The 18,598-nt window shown below is 37.6% G+C and overlaps 2 protein-coding genes across 2 annotated transcripts; both read right to left on the reverse strand.

The window, feature by feature from the left end:
- Nucleotides 1-448: 448 nt before the first annotated feature.
- Nucleotides 449-8,780, reverse strand: LOC121985164 (cell division control protein 48 homolog D-like). Its single transcript, XM_042538462.1, has 9 exons — nucleotides 8,649-8,780; nucleotides 8,372-8,534; nucleotides 7,707-7,935; nucleotides 4,615-5,381; nucleotides 4,313-4,534; nucleotides 3,983-4,054; nucleotides 3,615-3,896; nucleotides 3,175-3,534; nucleotides 449-923 (listed from the first exon to the last, which is right to left on the reverse strand). The coding sequence occupies exons 1-9, from the start codon at nucleotides 8,681-8,683 to the stop codon at nucleotides 633-635; spliced, it is 2,421 nt and encodes an 806-aa protein (XP_042394396.1). The 5' UTR covers nucleotides 8,684-8,780; the 3' UTR covers nucleotides 449-632.
- Nucleotides 8,781-9,507: 727 nt separating this feature from the next.
- LOC121987679 (QWRF motif-containing protein 7-like) lies at nucleotides 9,508-11,596 on the reverse strand. Its single transcript, XM_042541415.1, has 5 exons — nucleotides 10,680-11,596; nucleotides 10,334-10,570; nucleotides 10,162-10,251; nucleotides 9,969-10,076; nucleotides 9,508-9,898 (listed from the first exon to the last, which is right to left on the reverse strand). Exons 1-5 carry the CDS (start codon nucleotides 11,316-11,318, stop codon nucleotides 9,740-9,742), a joined length of 1,233 nt encoding a protein of 410 aa, XP_042397349.1. The 5' UTR covers nucleotides 11,319-11,596; the 3' UTR covers nucleotides 9,508-9,739.
- Nucleotides 11,597-18,598: the final 7,002 nt, after the last annotated feature.

Here is an 18,598-nt window from a genome sequence, read left to right on the forward strand (position 1 = left end):
TGCTAAGCCTCCAACTAGCAATCCGTAGTACTGTTGTTTTCGCACTAAATGGCCAATTCGCCTGCTTGCCACTACGCGACGACAGAGATAAACGAATGACGCTTATCTCACAAAGCAGTGGTCACGCTTTAATACATGATTAGGCCCGGATTATTTGCAATTAAATATTGTTCCTTGTGATGTGAATCAGTGCGTACGTGGCTATCTCGATGTAAAATTTATATCCTGATGAATATTAATAATGATAAGCTTATTGGAATCGACCTTGTCTGTATGCACAAAATGAATAGTGACGGACAAAGGCAATTAAAGAGACCTTTTTGTTGCAGAGGAATTATTGGAGGCATTATCAATGACGACTCATGCTCCAGAAAGTAGAAAAGATTGAGGAAGAACAATTTGTGTTTGATTGAGAAACAAACACCTAAAACCAAGGGCAACTATTGGATGTCATAAATAAAGATGTGCTTTTCTACTTCGTAATTAAGGCTTAAATAGTAACAGAGATCTGAAAATATCTTAGTTTGGACAGAGATGACAATCAGTTAAATAACCTGCCGGCAGGTACGCTGCCTACAGTTCAAGAGAGCCTTAACAGTAAAATGTATAGGAAAAGAAAATGTTCGGATCGACTAACTATATAGATCATCGTCGTCAGCTGCATTAGCTGTGAAAGGGTCTGTTGGAGCGTTTCCAACTGCAGCTTCAGATCGCTCTGAGAAACGGAACTCAGAGCCAAATCCCCTTGATTGCTGCAAAGTCTGAGCAAAAGCTTGGTACTTGCGAATGTCTGCGTCACTAACACTGCGACGAGCAAACTTCATTGATTCCTCAAAATGAACCGCTTTGATCTCGGCTACTTCACTCTCATCTTCTTCCATTGCTTCAGGATTCTCACTCTGTTTCCTCTCTCTTTCAATGTCCTGCCATGAATTGATGATAGTGAGATTTAAGATATGCCTCTCGTATAAGCTAGCTGAGCACAAAATATGTGCCATTGAGTGTACGATAACAAGTGAGCAAATACATCAAAGTAAAATCACTAAGCCCAAAGCAGAGATTGTACAGCTAAAACTGATCTTCAAGAATGGTAATCTCCGGAAGTTAGGACATTTAAATTTTCAAAGATGCATTAAATCGTGGGCATGGAAAAGTAACTTTGAGTACACATGTATTAGAATTGAAAGAAATTGGGGGAAATGCTAAAAAAAAAAATTAGTTAAATTTGTGCATAAAATTAATTACTTGAGTTAATAATGCTCAATATTTTTTCATAAGAAGAAATGTTGGTTAACATATTTAGACTGGGTGCGGCATGAATTTGAATTTCAAAATTGTAATTAGGAAAAACACTGTGCTGCACTGTTTAACAGTAAATTATTGCTTCGTAACTTAATCTCAAAATTGCTTTTAAGAACAAGTTTACAACTATAAAGTTTGATAAACGTATCTTTAAAAGACACTTTTCATTTTTATAATTTTCAACTCCCATCCATAACCAATTAACATCCTAGAAAATTTTACAAAACCATTCTTAGTTTTTTTTTCCAACCTTAGCTGAGAGGCTTCTATAGGTGAATCCATGAAAAGTCACCATTAACTAACCTTTTAAATGGTTTTTTAATACTGGAGAAAATATTCATTTGCTCACACCTATAGTTTATCTACCTTTTCATTTTGCTCCTAATAGTTTAGAATATTAGTTTGCAAAAGATATATACAAAATATCCCTCCTCTATCAACACAAAGAGGAGTATTCATCCAAGTACAATTGACAAGGTCAAGATAGAGTTAAAAAAAAAATTGTGATTTAACTTTATATTTGACTGATGAATTATTCAACAGATTTCTTTTTTTTTTTTTCTACTACTCAACCTTCCATTCAAATAGTTTTAAAATTCAACATGATCACACGAACGAGTTTAAATGATTAAATCTAAAAAAAATGATTCCTCAAGGGCAGAAAAATTTAAAAATATTCTGTTACCTTATCCTCCCCTTATTATTTTTCTTCATATTATCATATAATTTAGTTATCGACTATTGGCTTTTACACATTCCATTGACTATCTTCAAAAGAAGTATGTCATAGTTGAAAGTACCTCACTTTAACACATAGTAATGATGTAATATACTGAACAAAAGGAATAAGATCCCTATAGAATCAATCTAATTTCATTCTACCCAACTAATCTTCTGATCGTTTAAACTTAAAACATATGCAACAGAGGAATCACTATTTGCACTCGAGAAGAAATGACATTAATGTTACAGGGCATTACTAAACTATATGCTCAAAAAATAAAAAATTATGGGAGGGAAAAAAATGAAATTCTCTTTATTCTGTTATATATTTATATAAACTATAATCCACCAATCCATTTTTCTAGGAACAATTCTATGTCAAAAATATTCTATACTTATATGAGATAAGACTAATATCACTACATTACATAACTATACACTATTTATTATTGTATTGCTAGAATTTCTATTTTTTCTCAGTTACAAGAAATCCTATAATCATAATCTAGATCCTCATTATTCATATTTGCTATATTAAATTTCGATGATTGAAATATTATTTTTATTATAAAAGTTCTACAATATGATTTTTATACTCATTACAACATCACAAAATACTATTTATTCATCCAAATTGTATATACTTAAATTGTAATAACTATTTTGTTAAATTATATCACTAAATTAAATTTTGATTGTTTTCATAAAGGGAAGCCGGTACATGAAATTCCCACCAATACAAGTCCTCAACTCGAACCCGTGACCACAAAGTCATATGGCAACAACTTTAACGTTGTGATAAGACTCCCTCTTTTGATTATTTTCATATTCAATATTTATTTTAATATTTATCTAAATTCTGCATCAATTGTTATATGTATGACTACTTTGCAAAAGGTACTTGAAAAAACACTCTCCTCAAACTACTGTTAACATCAGTATAGCAAAAACCTTTTTAAATTCCAAAGTGTTTTGGCACCTAAACGCACTTTGGGAAGGCATTTTCATACCTAGCCTTATTGGTTCCAGACTCCAACATAGACGCAATTGTTGTAACACTAAGCAACAGGCAAATACAAGTATCATGCTTAAAATATAATCATTCATATTAATAGGCACAAATACGCAAAACCAGAAGTAGAAACATACCTTTTCGATGTTCTCTCTAATAGCATACTTGCATGCACGTTGGCAAATTTCTGTGATATCAGCACCACTAAATCCCTGAGTGTACTTGGCAAGAACCGCTAGGTCAACATCTTTTGACACAGGAGATTTCCTCAGACAAGCCTTAAATATTTGGTATCTTGAGGCCTCATCTGGCAAAGGAATATAAATCAATTGGTCCAAACGACCTGGTCTAAGCAGTGCAGGATCTATTATATCAGGTCTGTTAGTTGCCCCTATAATGAAAACAGTCTTCTTGGCATTCATGCCATCCATTTCAGTTAGTAGCTGGTTGAGTACCCTATCAGCAGCACCTCCAGCATCACCAACACTACTGCCTCTCTGTAAATGGAGCAAAGGATTATGACCATTATGGTTCCTATGGTATAGAGAGCGGAGCTTTGATGAAAATAATAGCTTACCTGTGTTGCAATGGAGTCGAGCTCATCAAAAAAGAGAACGCATGGTGCAGATTGGCGTGCTTTGTCAAAGATTTCCCGTACATTTGCTTCACTCTCCCCAAACCACATGGTCAGTAATTCAGGACCCTTGATGCTGATAAAGTTTGCCTGGCACTCATTAGCAATAGCCTTAGCTAACAAAGTCTTTCCACAACCAGGTGGTCCATAAAACAAAACACCCTTGGATGGGGACATCCCAAACTTCTCAAATTTTTCAGGATGCTCAACTGGGTATTGCACAGTCTGTAAGAAATGGAGAAATATAATAAGAAATCATTCATCATCAAACATTCTTAAAAGTAAGATAATATGACTACAAACAAGATTACCTCTTGCAGTTCCCTTTTGACATCCTCCAAACCACCAATATCATCCCAGCTGACATTAGGCACTTCGACGACCTGATCAAGGACCAAGTAATAATAAGCAATCAGTGACAACATAATATATTAATCAAATAATTATTGAAACATGTTAGGACGTCAAATAAATTAGGGCTTCTGGAATTTAATTTTGGTGAAAACAATGTGTTCAATGGTATTACAGGGTATTGAATTTTTATGGTCCAACTATCTAGAAATTCCTGGATTAAAAATTTCATTGTTGAAACGTATTTTCAGCCCAGTTTCAAAAGTTGAGAAATGATAGGTGATCCTTACCGTCTCACGTAAAGCAGATGGATTGCTTGTTCCAAGAGCAGTCTTGAAGTGTTCATTTGTAACAGACATGGAGTTGAGAATCTCAGCATCAATAGATTCATCCTCCAAGTCAATTATGTCCATCTTTTCACGAATACACTGCAGAGCAGCTTCAGTGCAGAGTGCTGCAAGGTCAGCACCAACATAGCCATGAGTGTCCTTGGAAATCCTTTCTAAATCAACCTGCATTACATGATTATGTCATGACACACTAAATTGATATCATATATAGCCAAAAAGAAATGAGAGGCAAAGGTTTATACATCTTCAGCTAGCTTCATGTTCTTGGTATGAATACGGAGAACCTCCAAGCGTCCAACTTCATCTGGGACACCAATATCAATTTCCCTGTCGAACCTACCAAATCGTCTAAGAGCTGGATCAATGCTATTTGGCCTGTTTGTAGCCCCAATCACAATTACATGGGCACGAGATTTCAGACCATCCATTAGTGTCAAAAGTTGAGAAACTATACGTCTCTCAACTTCTCCACCAGTTTTGTCTCTCTTGGGTGCAATTGAATCAATCTCATCGATAAAAATAATTGATGGTGCATTTTTCTCAGCTTCTTCAAAAGCCTTTCTCAAATTGCTCTCACTTTCACCAGCAAGTTTTGACATGATCTCAGGGCCATTAATACAGAAAAAGAAAGCTCCAGTCTCATTTGCAACTGCTCTAGCTATCAATGTCTTCCCAGAACCAGGGGGTCCATACAATAATATGCCTTTTGGTGGCTTGACACCAATTGACTTAAACAATTGAGGGTGCCTAAGAGGTAGCTCAACTAGCTCTCTTATCTGAGCCATTTGTTTTCTAACTCCACCAACATCATCATAACCCACATCATCAAGTCTGTCTTCATCCTCCCTCTTTATAGGCTCCCCCTCACAGAAGATCTCTGTGTCAGGAGCAACAATACAATATTCTGCAGGATCAGTCTCTATAACCTTAAACTCAACACTCCGCATCCCTCCCCTGACAAGGAAGAGATCTCCTTTTCTAACAGGACGATATGCTTCCAGGAAGTATGCTGCCAAAATAGTTAACATTTAGATCTAATCAATATTTCATGATCCTTTCTTAAATGCAAACAAACACCAAGAAAAGGAGAGAGAAAAGCTACCCATCACTGAAACCCTACTTATATTTCTTAGAATTTGCCACCATTTATCCATCAAAATCCAATATTATTTGCTAAACTTCATCACTTCTCACAAGTAGTCACTCAATTGACTCAACTCCTCACCCCTCTTTTGGTCATTGTCAATTGAGATTTGAGAGAGAGTGCAATCCATGGAAAGAGAATGCAGTAGCCTCTCTCAGCAATCAGCGGGCTCAATCCCCTCAATAAAACTCAATTTGTCTGCATTATCTATAATTTAGTATATAACAAAATATAACATGCAACAATCTAGTATTATGTCCAACATAAGATAATTTTATTTTAATTCTTTAAATATTCATAATATATAATTTAACAATATAACACACATCTAACTTTTAGTATCTTTTATTATCTCATATATGAACTAATTTTATTTTAACATTTCTTTTAAATTTTTCGAATATGTTCCCATTCCGCTAATACTACAAATCAGATAAGGCTACCACTTACAAATTTTTTTGTCATTTGATCTAAATAATAATACACTTTGACAGCCAAGTAACTACTTAGGCACATGATTTTTAGTCTCCCGAGTTCTATCTCATCACTTGTCCATGTCAACAAATCAAATCTGATCGAAAATTGGTAAAATAATATAGTATATATCAATATCCAATTTCTATCTTATTGCGTCCACTTTGGACTGTCCTCTTCAATTTGTTCTATCTCACCAAAACAAGGAGGTATAAAAGTTACCCCATGAGTATCATGAGAGAAAAAAAAAAGAAAAACAAGAATGTCAGTCATGAGAATAAAAAAGCCTACTAGGTAATTTATTGAAAAAAAAAACAAGTAGAACATGAAATAACATTAAAAAAAATATCAGCCACGGTAGATAGATTAGTTCAATAGACAAACAAAGAAATGCAACACCAATTAGTAACACAGAATATTCAAAAACATATTAACAATTTATAAGTGTCACAATAATACATAGTTCCGATTAAATAACCCATGTCAATAAGTAAATAATGTTCTAAAATACAAAACAGAACACATAAATTGCTGGAAATGCAGGGGGAAACGAAAGATTGTAAAGAAGATATGTTTACAACAAAAGTTGGACATAACTGTATTGGTGAAGGAGATCAACAGTCTTATGTGATTATTGAGGCCATCTAGATTAGAAGAATATTTCAAAGAAAAGCTGGAATGGTCATTTAATTGAGCATTGAACAACATGTGATCAGCTATAAGTCTATAACAAAACCCTAGTGTAGACAAAAGAATCATACTGTAGAAGAAATGTAAAGTATAGAACAGTGAGAACAATTATCAACTGCATAGGTGTTGATGGCTCGAAAGAATATTTCAAATGCATAAATTAAACAAGGTGAAACTATCCAAATCACTGATGCTAGGAGGTAAATAAAAGCAACATAAAAGAAAATATAACATCTCATTTTGACTGGTAAACTTCACTTAAAAAAAGATAAATGAATGATCACATTCACATAACAAGGTAGATAGTTAAATTATTAATTTCAACTAATAAATTAGGATTTTCCTAAAAGGAGATAACAAGTAGCTTGAGTAACCTCTAAATGAAACTCTTGAATAAATTGATCATGAAATATTGTATTCAATATAAACTGTCCACAAAAGGTAGATTGCAGTAGACACTGAATAAGAATGTTAGATTATTATTTATTCAAGAAGTTCTCCTTCATATTGAAGAGAATTATGGTGGCAAAAGGCGAATACGCTCGCCCCCTGCGCCCCCGCCAACCCGTCCCAGGACCAACACGGAGGAGGTAAATCACAGGCGGCTACTAGCCTTTGGAATAATGACTAGCACATAAGCAAATTGAAGAGAATTATGATTACACTGTTGAGTGCCGATATAAGATTTAAATTAACAAGAAACTGCTGAATTGTAAACAAACCAACAGGATATCATCTGAATCAAATCTTATATAGAGAAAGAAGTAGCTCCAGATCATACAAGTTACAATCTCAGTGGTATAACATTATCCTTTTTATGAACAAAGTTGACATTCTAAGTAACTACATTAAACTGACATATGAAGTCCAATCAGATGAAGGATGAATCTGAGTGTCGCATTGCAAGCAAAAGAATTCAGAAGATTGACCAAAGATGTAGTAATGAGTTTGATGGTGTTATTCATTATAAGCAATTTAAGCCAAGAAGCACCTAAATCTGATATGAAAATATTCAGCATAACTCACGTTTCAAATATGCATCAAACAAGTTTCCTGTAACTCCTTCAATTGTGTCATCAATTGGCAGTATATGAACTCGCTTCCCATATTTGACATCTTGGCATTGGTGTACTGAGACAACATCCCCAAGCCTCACCCTAAGGTTTGATCTGACAACTTTATTCATCCTGATTTTTGGCTCATCACATGTATCATCAGCAAGTGCAATGCAGATAGTATCCCTCCTTTTCTTACCCTATATATACAGATGTACCAAATGAATGTTAAAATACTTGTCCAAATTGTACATAGAACTATAACCGAGATCATAGAAACATATGCCACTTTGTTTCAAAAAATATTTCTTTTTCTAACCTCAAAATTGAATATCAAAAAAGCAGTGTTGAGTAAACATGTATATTTGAATAGAAATTTTCTTTCAACTAATTCAGAAAATTTCAGTTTCCAAATAGATTCTGATAAAACAAAGAAAAAAAAAACAAAAGTTCCATAACAGTAGGAGAACACCTAAACTATCACTGGCACTTCATCCGCAGTGCCAAAAACACGAAAAAAAAAATTGAACAAGTCGACAAAGATTTCCAGCACTACAGATTCAACAGACTTCCACCAAAGCTTAAAGATCCATAAGTTCTAGAAAGCACAGATCAAAACAAGGCAGCAATGGATACCTTCAACAGTATGGTATCTCCACGAAAGAGCTGGAGCTTCTCCATTGTTTCGGGGTGCAAGGCAACCACGGAATTATCATCGTTACTAGCCTCATCTACGATCAACCGGTTAGGCGCCTTCTTCTTCTCCAGAATCGCCGTGCTAAAATCCTTCTTTCCCTTGCTGCGGAGGCATCCACCCAAATTTGACAAAAGTAGAAAACACGAAAAATCAAAATCAGAACCCCAGATCCAACCCTAAAGAAACATTCTGACACCCACAAGGAAGGGAACTCACGGATCGGAGGAGGAAGCCTCGCCTTTAGTAACCATTGGATCGTGATCAGCAGGAGATGAGAAAGCTGGAACGAGGGAGGATCGAATTCCAACAGGCAAAGCGAAGACGAAGCCTAGTGAGACGGTTGTTATATAGGCCCAGCAGGTTGGGGGCGACTTCTTTGCCAAGACATAAACTTTTTATTGGGGACGTTGATCATTCTGCGGGTGGACGATCCACCGTTCGCTTTATGTATATGCGGTCTCTTATTGGTGGGCCGACGATCCAGTCCTTTAACTAAAAGTCATACCAAAGATACGGGCAGTGGGGCAGGTCGACGGCCGTATCCCATTTAACCAGTTGGCCCACTTGATTGGATTTTGGCTCCAGGAATTAAAAAAAAAATTGTATAATTAAAATGTAGTATGGTAAAAAAAATAATAATTTAATTTTTTAAAATCTAAATTAAAATTTAAAAGCATTTTTAAATGAATCTATCATTATAGATTTAGAAAAAATTACAAAAAAAAAATATGGTAAACAAACCAATCAGGTCATTTCATTTTAGAAAAAATAATCATGAACTTATTCAGAATTAATAGATCAGAATATTTCGGTTTTTGAATTTAAAATCTTCTGCATGTTTATATTGATTTTTATTTTAAAAAAAGACAGTTTAAGAATTGATTTTATTTATATTATAATTAATTGAATATTGAAAATTGTTAAATTTACTTAAAAATATTTTTCTAAAATGTTAAATTAAATTAATAAAAAGTATAATACATCTAAATTTAAATTTTATTTAAATTTGAGGTATCGGAGATATAATATTAACGGATTGGCCTATCTGAATTAGTAACCCGCTTAAATTGTTTAATTGAACCGATCAAATCAAATTAACTATGCGGCCCGTCAGTCATCGTTACAACTTACAATCCTCTTTCTTTGTTGAGAAAATAAATGAAAAATCCAGTGCCCCATTTAAATAATCTGCAACAAATGCATCCTAATACTGCTACATTCGCACACACGCACACACGCACGCACGCCATTATGTAAGCTTGTTCGATCCAATGCTGTGCTTTGATTTTCTCAGGAAGCTGTAATAGTTAGTAAATAGTCCAAACAAGAGTGCGATACGGCACCGGACGCACTGATGTGAATGTATCTTTGCAAATTTCAGCTCTGCGCTGAGGATAAACAAAGATGCGTTCGTCTTCCTCTTTTATCACCTGAAACATCTGCGCTCGAAGGCTCAGTTCATGCATCTGTCAAAAACAGGGAGGGAATAAATATTTATCAGATCGGAGCGGGATATGAAATAATGCTGAAATCAACCTCCAATGAAGTGACTCTTCTACAAATCTTGATCAATTCCTCCAGACTTTCTATCTCTGATCTTATTATTTTGACCAACTCGATGAGGATTGCGTCTACTTCTCCAGCCTTATTAGGGTACAAATACGCAAGATGGTTAGTAGGAAGGGACTTAATATTCCAACAGATGTGAACTCGTGATGAAATTCTATACCTCTGAGTAAAAGATTCCTGCTGCACCAGCAATTTCCTTCATGATCTCCATTGACGTGCTCATGTTGAGATGGACTGACACCAAGTCGGCCTGCATGAGAAACAAGAGATCAGTGGGAAAAGATAAAAAGATAGAAAGAAAAAAAATATATTGAGAAGATTTAATTCGTTGCCTGTGTTCCTTCGACCAGAGGAAGCGAGAGGCAAGCAGTGCCTAAGAGCCTCACGAGGATGGCTACAGCTTCAATGTGCTTCTTTGCATGGGGCTTCCAGTGGCTCAGGAGAAGAGCCTGCGGTTGAAGGATTTGAAACAGCTTCATCTTCTGCTTTCTTCGTTGAACCAAAACCCGTTTGGCCGCCACGAGATTCCTCAACTCATAGACACCCAACCAGACGTCGAACAGCTTTTCCTGCGGAATTTGTGCCGGTAAATTAGCTTTCGATCGAGGTTGATATTGCAGATATTGTATTTTGGGTGAACTGCTGTAAATTAAGGAAGCTTGTAATTAGTAAGCGCACGTCGGCGTTTCGCCGGGAGACCTCCATGGCCTCCTCGGCCTTGGCGTTGGCGAACCGCCACTGCGCCAGCCGCGACGAGAGCAGCCGGAGCTGGTGCCACTCCTCGTCGGCCGGCGCTGCCTCCTTCCTCTTCCTGAAGAGACCCAGGACTCCGCCACCGTCCCCGCCCCTCTTCCCGCCGGAGGCCGCCACAGGCTCTCGGCGCGCCTGGTTCTGCGAAGTGATCGCGTACGTCCGGGTAGGCGATCGTGCCCAAGCCGGGATCCGTCCTTTGGCCTTATTACCAACATTGGAGTCGTGCTCTGCGCCACGCGGCGGGGAGCGGCCGGGGGAGAGCGCCCAGGCGGAAGGCGGCGGCGGCCTCGGCTTCGGGTCGGGCGCGGAGAGGCACCGGCGGTTCTCCTTGGAGGGATCAGCTTCGGCGGCGTCGTCAAAGACCTGCTGCGAAGGTGTGATCTTGGAAGCCGAGTGGGAGCGCTGGAGGGCGACAGGGTGCGAATTGGAGAGTGAAGACGACAACGGGGTGGCCTTGGGAGAAGAAGATCCACGAGTAAAGGAGGAGACGCCGCTGCGGCACCGAAGTAGAAGAGCACTTCGTCGGCGAGGCGAGGGCGAGCGCGCGCCGGTCCCCATATTCATGTTTCGAGGTATCTAGCTAGCTAGCGTTCAATTTGCGCGGGGAACTCAAGGAGTAGGTGGAGAGAGCGAGTCGTTCGATAAAATGCCCAAGTTAAAAATTTAACCCCCTTCCCCCTCGAACGCTCGGAGGCACGTATTCAACGGGCAACTCGAAGGCACGTCGAAGAGCACCCACGACCTAAAAGGACACTGCGAGCAGCGCGCACGTTGCTGTACGTATCGATGCGAATAAGAGAAGCGAGCGGGGCGTCAAGATTGGAAGAGCTCCTCCGTCCCTTTCTGTCTCTCGTATTGAGAAGGATAAGATAATCCGTTGTTATCGACGAACCTAGAAACAAAGAAAATTAGACTAACATATTTCATTATCTTTTTTCCTTTCAATGGTTTTTTTTTTTTTGTATGATCGATCCTTTGCACAAGGAGAGGTGGTCAATTAAATTTAGTAGTTGAGTAGTCGTAAGCTGGGACTTAAGCTCGTTTCCATGGAGATTGATATCATCGCATCCATTATATTGGAACTCACCTGTGTTCCACTTCCACCTACCAGTTGAAATCCACTTGCGGACAATCTTTTGGACTTAAGTGGCTGTCCACCTCTTGCTTTTATCCAAATGTCCATGTCCAGGTAAGAGGTGTTGGGGCATTGTCATTGGGAGGGCTACGACTCAAACAGTGTATGCGTACTTGTCACTTGGAAGAACATAAGTCTTATATTACAGGCTTTCTAATAATTGTTATAATCATCTCCAATGGGTCATGGCAAATCTATATTTTATCCGTCACTAGATCCAACTATGATTTAAAATTTATATAATATATGATAAGAGTTATAATGAGCGAATACAAAAAATGGTGTGATGGCCAAAGTCAAGATAAAATGATAGTCAAAATCATCGGAGGAGAACATCTCCCCATCTAGCTCTGAATGGTTGCCCGGTACAAGGGCTCGTCAGCTGGACTTGGTTGGATTCCGAGTAGTACGGAAAAAAGGCCGACTGGCCCTTAAGTCGATCAAGTATAAGGGTTTCAGTGCTTCACCTTTGAACTAAAGAAGCAGCATGCCTGGTCACTTAATAGCTAATCGAGTTTAAAGATGGTCGCCCTTATAGGCCAACCGGAATAGTCGATCCACCGTCAAAGGGAGGGTCGAACTCATTACTATATAGAAGCCTATCTATATATGCCCGGTCGATCTGATCACCGGTTAATCCTATGGTTATCTGTTCAATAGTAGAATTGATTGGATCCATATGATTCCATACTCATCTCTTCTATGTATAAGTGAGATAGCTTTATAAATCTAGTCAGATAGCTGGATGCACTTTACCTACAAGTTGCTATATTCCCGGCCGTAAAAAGAGTCGACCGGTCCTAAGATATTTTGACTCAGGATATTGATCGGACCTCTCAGAACACATCATTTCTCCAGAGGCTCGTTGTACGCCCGTCCGGACAAAATACTGACCGAGCCTAAGGCGCTTAAGACACTTAGCTTCCTATTGCGGATCAAATAGATTTCTAGTACACACAAGTTATTATATTATTTCTCAAACAGACTCTCAATGTGTCTAGGGCATTATATTATTCTCCGAACGAATATATCAAAACTACACAGAATATAACTGAGTGGCTTAATGCCGAGACAACCTAACAATGCGGTCGGCTTAACCACTAGCCAAGATATACTCAGCAGACAATAGCCTAACAAAGCGACCAGCTTAACGACTGACAGAGATATACTCAACTGACAACAACCTAATAAGATGGTCGGCTTAACAACCAAATATACTCAGCAAACAACATCCTAATAGTCTGCTAGAATAACAAACCATGTGTCAAATAATATTCCCCTGGGACCTTCTTCAGGGACCCTTTTGTCCCCCATCAACCAACCATTTATAACAGCATATTCCTTCATATCTATGTGAAAATCAGCAATAGACTTCAGATATTATCCGAAATAATAGGTAGATAATTACCGAAGTAGATGCATGTGAAGTAAAAGGGTCAATTTATTACTTTACCACACAATTACTAAAGTCTATCACCGATCCAAAGCTGGTTCAAAATCAGACCATTTTTGAAGTAAATGTTGGTGCATGAAGCATCCAACGATCGAACCTGGGTTTTGATTATGTCAAAGGGTCTAAAGTTAAGTTGTCTTGTGATCTAACAAGATTGATTGAGATTGTAGGAAAGTCCTAAGTTGTCTTAGGTAAAAGTCTTAACTGCGGTTAGGCAGGTGGAACCCCCTAGGGGTGATAACTTTAGGTCCTAGGGGGTGGTAACCCTAGGTGACTAAAATTCCTAGCTATGGTTAGGCAGGTGGAAAACTCTAGGGGACGATAACCCTAGATCCTAGGGGATGGTAACCCTAGGCGGAAAGTCTTAGTGGATCGAGCGCTTCAGGCAAAATCCTAGAGTCGGGGACTCTAGGTTGAAATCTTGGTGGTCGCGGATCGGGGTGGAAGTCTGGGCGGGTCATGGAGCCGACGCCCAGAATGAAGACCGAAAGCATCGGACACTGAGCAAAAGTCTAGTCTGTTGGTTGGTCCTAGGAAGATCGTACCAGTTCCACTGTAGAAAGATTTTGTACAAGTGTCGAACCTTTCCTAAACAACCTATTGTGTTCTTTAGAAGTTAAATTAGGAATTGCAAACGGAACTTAACATTATTGATTCCAAATTTAACTTATCTGTTCTTAATGGTTTAGACTTGGATCGCAAGTGAAACTTAACACTATTGATCCAAATCAGCCTATGTTACAAATTCAATTAAATATCTATTTCGAAAATCGGTTCCCAGAACAAACATGACGAGGCACATGACCTTCTTGGGTATGGGAGCATCCACCACTGCCTCGACAAAACCTTTTAATGAAATTAATATTTAATTTCCTAAAATAACATTAGGTTTAACCAAAAAGAACAATCGAATCACAAATTCGAAAAATAAAAAAAAACACAAACACGAATTACAAATTCGAAAAACTAGAATCTAATGCCTCTTGTGTTTAGAATTCTTACAAAGAAAAATAACTAGCATGATGCAGAAAACAATTACTAGTTATTCCTTTTCTTTGTATGCTAATAACCTCGAGATCTTCTGCCGTATTCCTCGCCTCGCCTTGGACGTCGTGTGGGCGACAATCCTCCAAGATGAACACCACCCAAAAGCATTCTTCCTCTTTCTCTAAAATCCGGCCACCACCACAAGAGAACAAAAGAGAGCAAGGGGAAAAAGAGAGGGAGAGGGTCGGCCACAAGAGGAAGCACTAACTTGAGAATAAGAATTGATCATCCATGAGACCTCTCCTCCCCTTCTTTTATATTACTTGCCCAAGGCAAATAAGGAATGATTTTCTACAAAAATTAAAATCATCCTCTTGTTTTTCCTTTTTATTTTTTCCTTTTCTTTCCTCTTGATTGATTCAATCATCAATCATGGATTAATTGGCCGGCCCCTTGCTTGGGCACCAAGCAAGGGTGGTCAGCCACATCAGCAAGGAGAAAAATAATTTTTATAAAATTTTATAAAAGAAGAAATCCTCTTATAAAATTTTACAAACTCTCTTTCCTATTGTGGAAGTTAAAAAAGGAAAGTTTTAAAAATTTAAAACCAAGTTTTAAAATTTAAAACTTCTCTTCTAAAATTTATTTTTTTAACATGGTTACAAAAATAGAAAGTTTCAAATTTAAAACTTATCTTCCTTTTTTCTAAAAACCATGAGGATGGTTTAAAAAGGAAAATTTTCAAACTTTTAAACTTTCTTTTAAACCATGTGATCTAATTCAAATAAGGAAAGTTTTTAATTTTAAACTCTCTATTTTAAAACTTGTAGATTTTTACAAAGAGAAGATTTTAAAAATTCAAAACACCCCTCTTATTTAAATTTATTGTGGTCGGCCCCTCTTTGCTTGGACACCAAGCAAAGGGCTGACCCCTTTAAGAAGGAATTGGCCAACCCCTATGGCTTGGTCACCAAGCCATGGGCCGACCCCCTCTTGGACACCAAGAAGGGTTTTTCATGAGTGGACTTAAGGCATTAATGAGGCTACGACAGAGACCTAGAGGAGAAATTGGTTTTGCCCTTCCCATGAGCGTGAGTATCCCGTGTTCGCCTCGAACACACAACTCAAGTTCATCAACAATAACTCATTCCACTAGAGAGTTATTATTGCACTACCGCACCAATCCCAAATTACATTATGGGCTCCTTCTTATCATGAGTATGTTAGTCTCTCTGTGTTTAAGATATCGAGTGTCCATTAATTTAATTGAGTTACTGACAACTCACTTTAATTAATGTCTTAGTCCAAGAGTAGTACCACTCAACCTTATTGTCATGTCGGACTAAGTCCACCTGCAAGGTTTAACATGATAATCCGTATGAGCTCCTCTTGGGGACATTCTCAACCTAGATTACTAGGATACAGTTTCCTTCTATAATCAACAACACACACTATAAGTAATATCATTTCCCAACTTATCGGGCCTATTGATTTATCGAGCTAAATCTCACTCTTTGATAAGTTAAAGAAATAAATACTAAATATATATGCTTGTTATTATATTAGGATTAAGAGCACACACTTCCATAATAACTAAGGTCTAGTTCTTTTATTAAGTCAGTATAAAAAGAACTTAACTAAAATAGTCCTAATCAATACACTTAGAGTGTACTAATGTAATTTATTAGTCAAGATAAACTAATACCTAATTATACTATAACTATTCCAATGGTTAGTTTCTTTCCATCTTAGTCGTGAGCAACTGTTTATAATTTATAAAGAACTGATAACATGATCTTCTGTGTGTGACACCACACACCATGTTATCTACAATATAAATTAATTGAACAACTACACCTAACAAATAAAATATAGACATTTGACCAATGTGATTCTTTTATTTCATAAATAAATGTTTACAAAAGCTAGACTTTTAGTATACACTCTAACACAGTTGATCTGGAGGATCGGTCTGACAATATGTAACTTCTCCTGAGAGGAATAGGTGAGGGCGCATTCCCCTGTGAGGGAATAGTACGTGTCAGTTCGATCTACGCTTTTCAGAGGAAATCCAAAATCAGAACCGGGCAATCCGAAGGCTGTCAAAGTTATTTATTGACATATTATCTGCTATGTGCTAACTCTATTTTGCAGGAAGACTAATGATTTTATAGGTTGATGTTCGGCCTAGATTGGTCGACCGAATCTGGGGATCAGACTGAACCTCCAAGCAAACATAGCAGAGTTCCAGCAAGTGGACCGGGTTCGACCGAGGGATCAGTCGACCGAACCGGGGATAAGCGGTGACGTGGTCGAGCCGAGTTGATCAGACCAGATATGCTGGGGATCTGTCGATCTAATGATGGGATCGGTCGACCGAACGAAGAAAGTATATCCGAGTAGAAGAATCGGAAGGCGAACCGATTCAGGCAGGATCGGTCGACCGATCGACGACGAGTCAAACCTGATGCCCAAATCAGGGGATCTAGATCAGATCAAGCTCGACTATAAAAGGAGGGCTTACCAGGTTCTTCGACAACAATTCTTGAAGAACAACTTGAGCTCTTGCGCGCACTCCGAAAACATCTAAACGCTGCTCTGACGACGATCAAGCTAGAAGTTTTATTTCTCCAAGTCGTTGGTAACAAGTTTAATTTTGAGCAATACTTGTAAGCTACATATTTGTACTTGTACTCAATTTTCGAATATATAGTGATTGCCCAACGAAAGAGATCAACAATCGCGGGCTTTGGAGTAACTATTTAAAATATTTTTAATTATAAGTTAAAATTTCTAAATTTAAAAAGATAAAAAAAATGAATAACTATTTAAAATATTTTTAATTATAATTAAATGTTTTATCAGTTAGTTAATTAAATATTTTATTTCGTTAATTGGCTTCCAGGTTGTGGCAAGGTACAAGGCCTTATTGAATATTGGATCATCAATCACTTCTAGACAAAGCCTCATAATGAAATCAAATATTTAATGTACTCTCTGAAAGCCCTAAGTCTAATTAAACTTTAATTTAAACAAGTTTTTGGAACCTAATATAGGTTCCTTTCAACTGGGTTAACTAGAAATTTCTTTGGTATATATATTTCTGAGAAAATTAGAATTATCATTTGTGATAATAAAAATACCAATTTAGACCATTAAATTTTCTACTACTTGTATTATATGAGCATGCATGATTTTTCAAGTTCTTTATTTCTTTTTGCAAAATATCATTTTCCAATTTTACTTTGTCAAATTCTTCTAATGGACAAGATTTAACTAGAATTAATTTCAACTCTTTATTTTCTTTTTCAAGTTTGCAACAATCTTTAGTTAATAATTTAATACATTTAAACAACTTATCATGTAGAAGAGATCATACCTGACTTACCTTGTCGATCTCGTTGTCTGTAGCTCCCCCTGAACTGTTGCTTTCTTCTGTTGATGCTCTCCTTTCATTGATGCTCTCGATGCTCATTTTGGACGAGCTTTCTTCATGTCCGTCTTCTTGATGACTTACCATCAACGCAAGTCTGGAAAAGGCTTCAACCTCTGATTTGGACGACGTTCCGTCCCATGCCGCCTTTAGGGTCTTATACTTGTTCTTGCCTTTATCCTTCTTATTGATCTTTAACTTAAGGCAATTGTCTTTAACATGCCCTTTTTTTATTACAGTGGTAGCATCTGATCGTTCTTCTCTTTCTACCCTGTGGATGGTTAGATTTTCTAGATTTAAGTAACTTTTTAAAACGTCTTACCATCATTACCGTTTTGTCATCACCAAGAGAGGACTCTAAACTTTGCTCATCCATCTTTGCCTTAAGGGCAATGTCGTGCTTCGGCTCCTTCTTTGTATCTGCACATCTCGATTCATGGACTTCAAAGGTTGGAAATAACTCTTCTAAGGTAACAAATTCTAAATCCTTAGAATATAATAGGCATCTACTGATGATAATCATTTCATATTTCTAGGGAATGCATTAAGAGCGTACCTTAGTGAATCTCGGTTGCTTACCTTTTCTCCGAGATTCGAAAGTCTGGTGATGAGCTCCTTGATCCTCGAGTGAAGGCGTACAATTGTTTCATCTTCTTCTAATCGAAGGTTGCTGATCTGGTTACGAAGTAAGTCCCATCTCGCAAGTTTCGCCTCCGAGGCTCTTTCGTGAAGTTCCAGGAATTTTTCCCAGAGCTCCTTGGTGGACCCGTAATCTTTGATCCGGTTGACTTCTTGTGGCGGGAGGGCGCTCAGTAGATGAAACTCTGCTTTATCGT

This window comes from Zingiber officinale, chromosome 5B, assembly GCF_018446385.1.
Source record: "Zingiber officinale cultivar Zhangliang chromosome 5B, Zo_v1.1, whole genome shotgun sequence".
Classification (NCBI taxonomy): domain Eukaryota; kingdom Viridiplantae; phylum Streptophyta; class Magnoliopsida; order Zingiberales; family Zingiberaceae; genus Zingiber; species Zingiber officinale.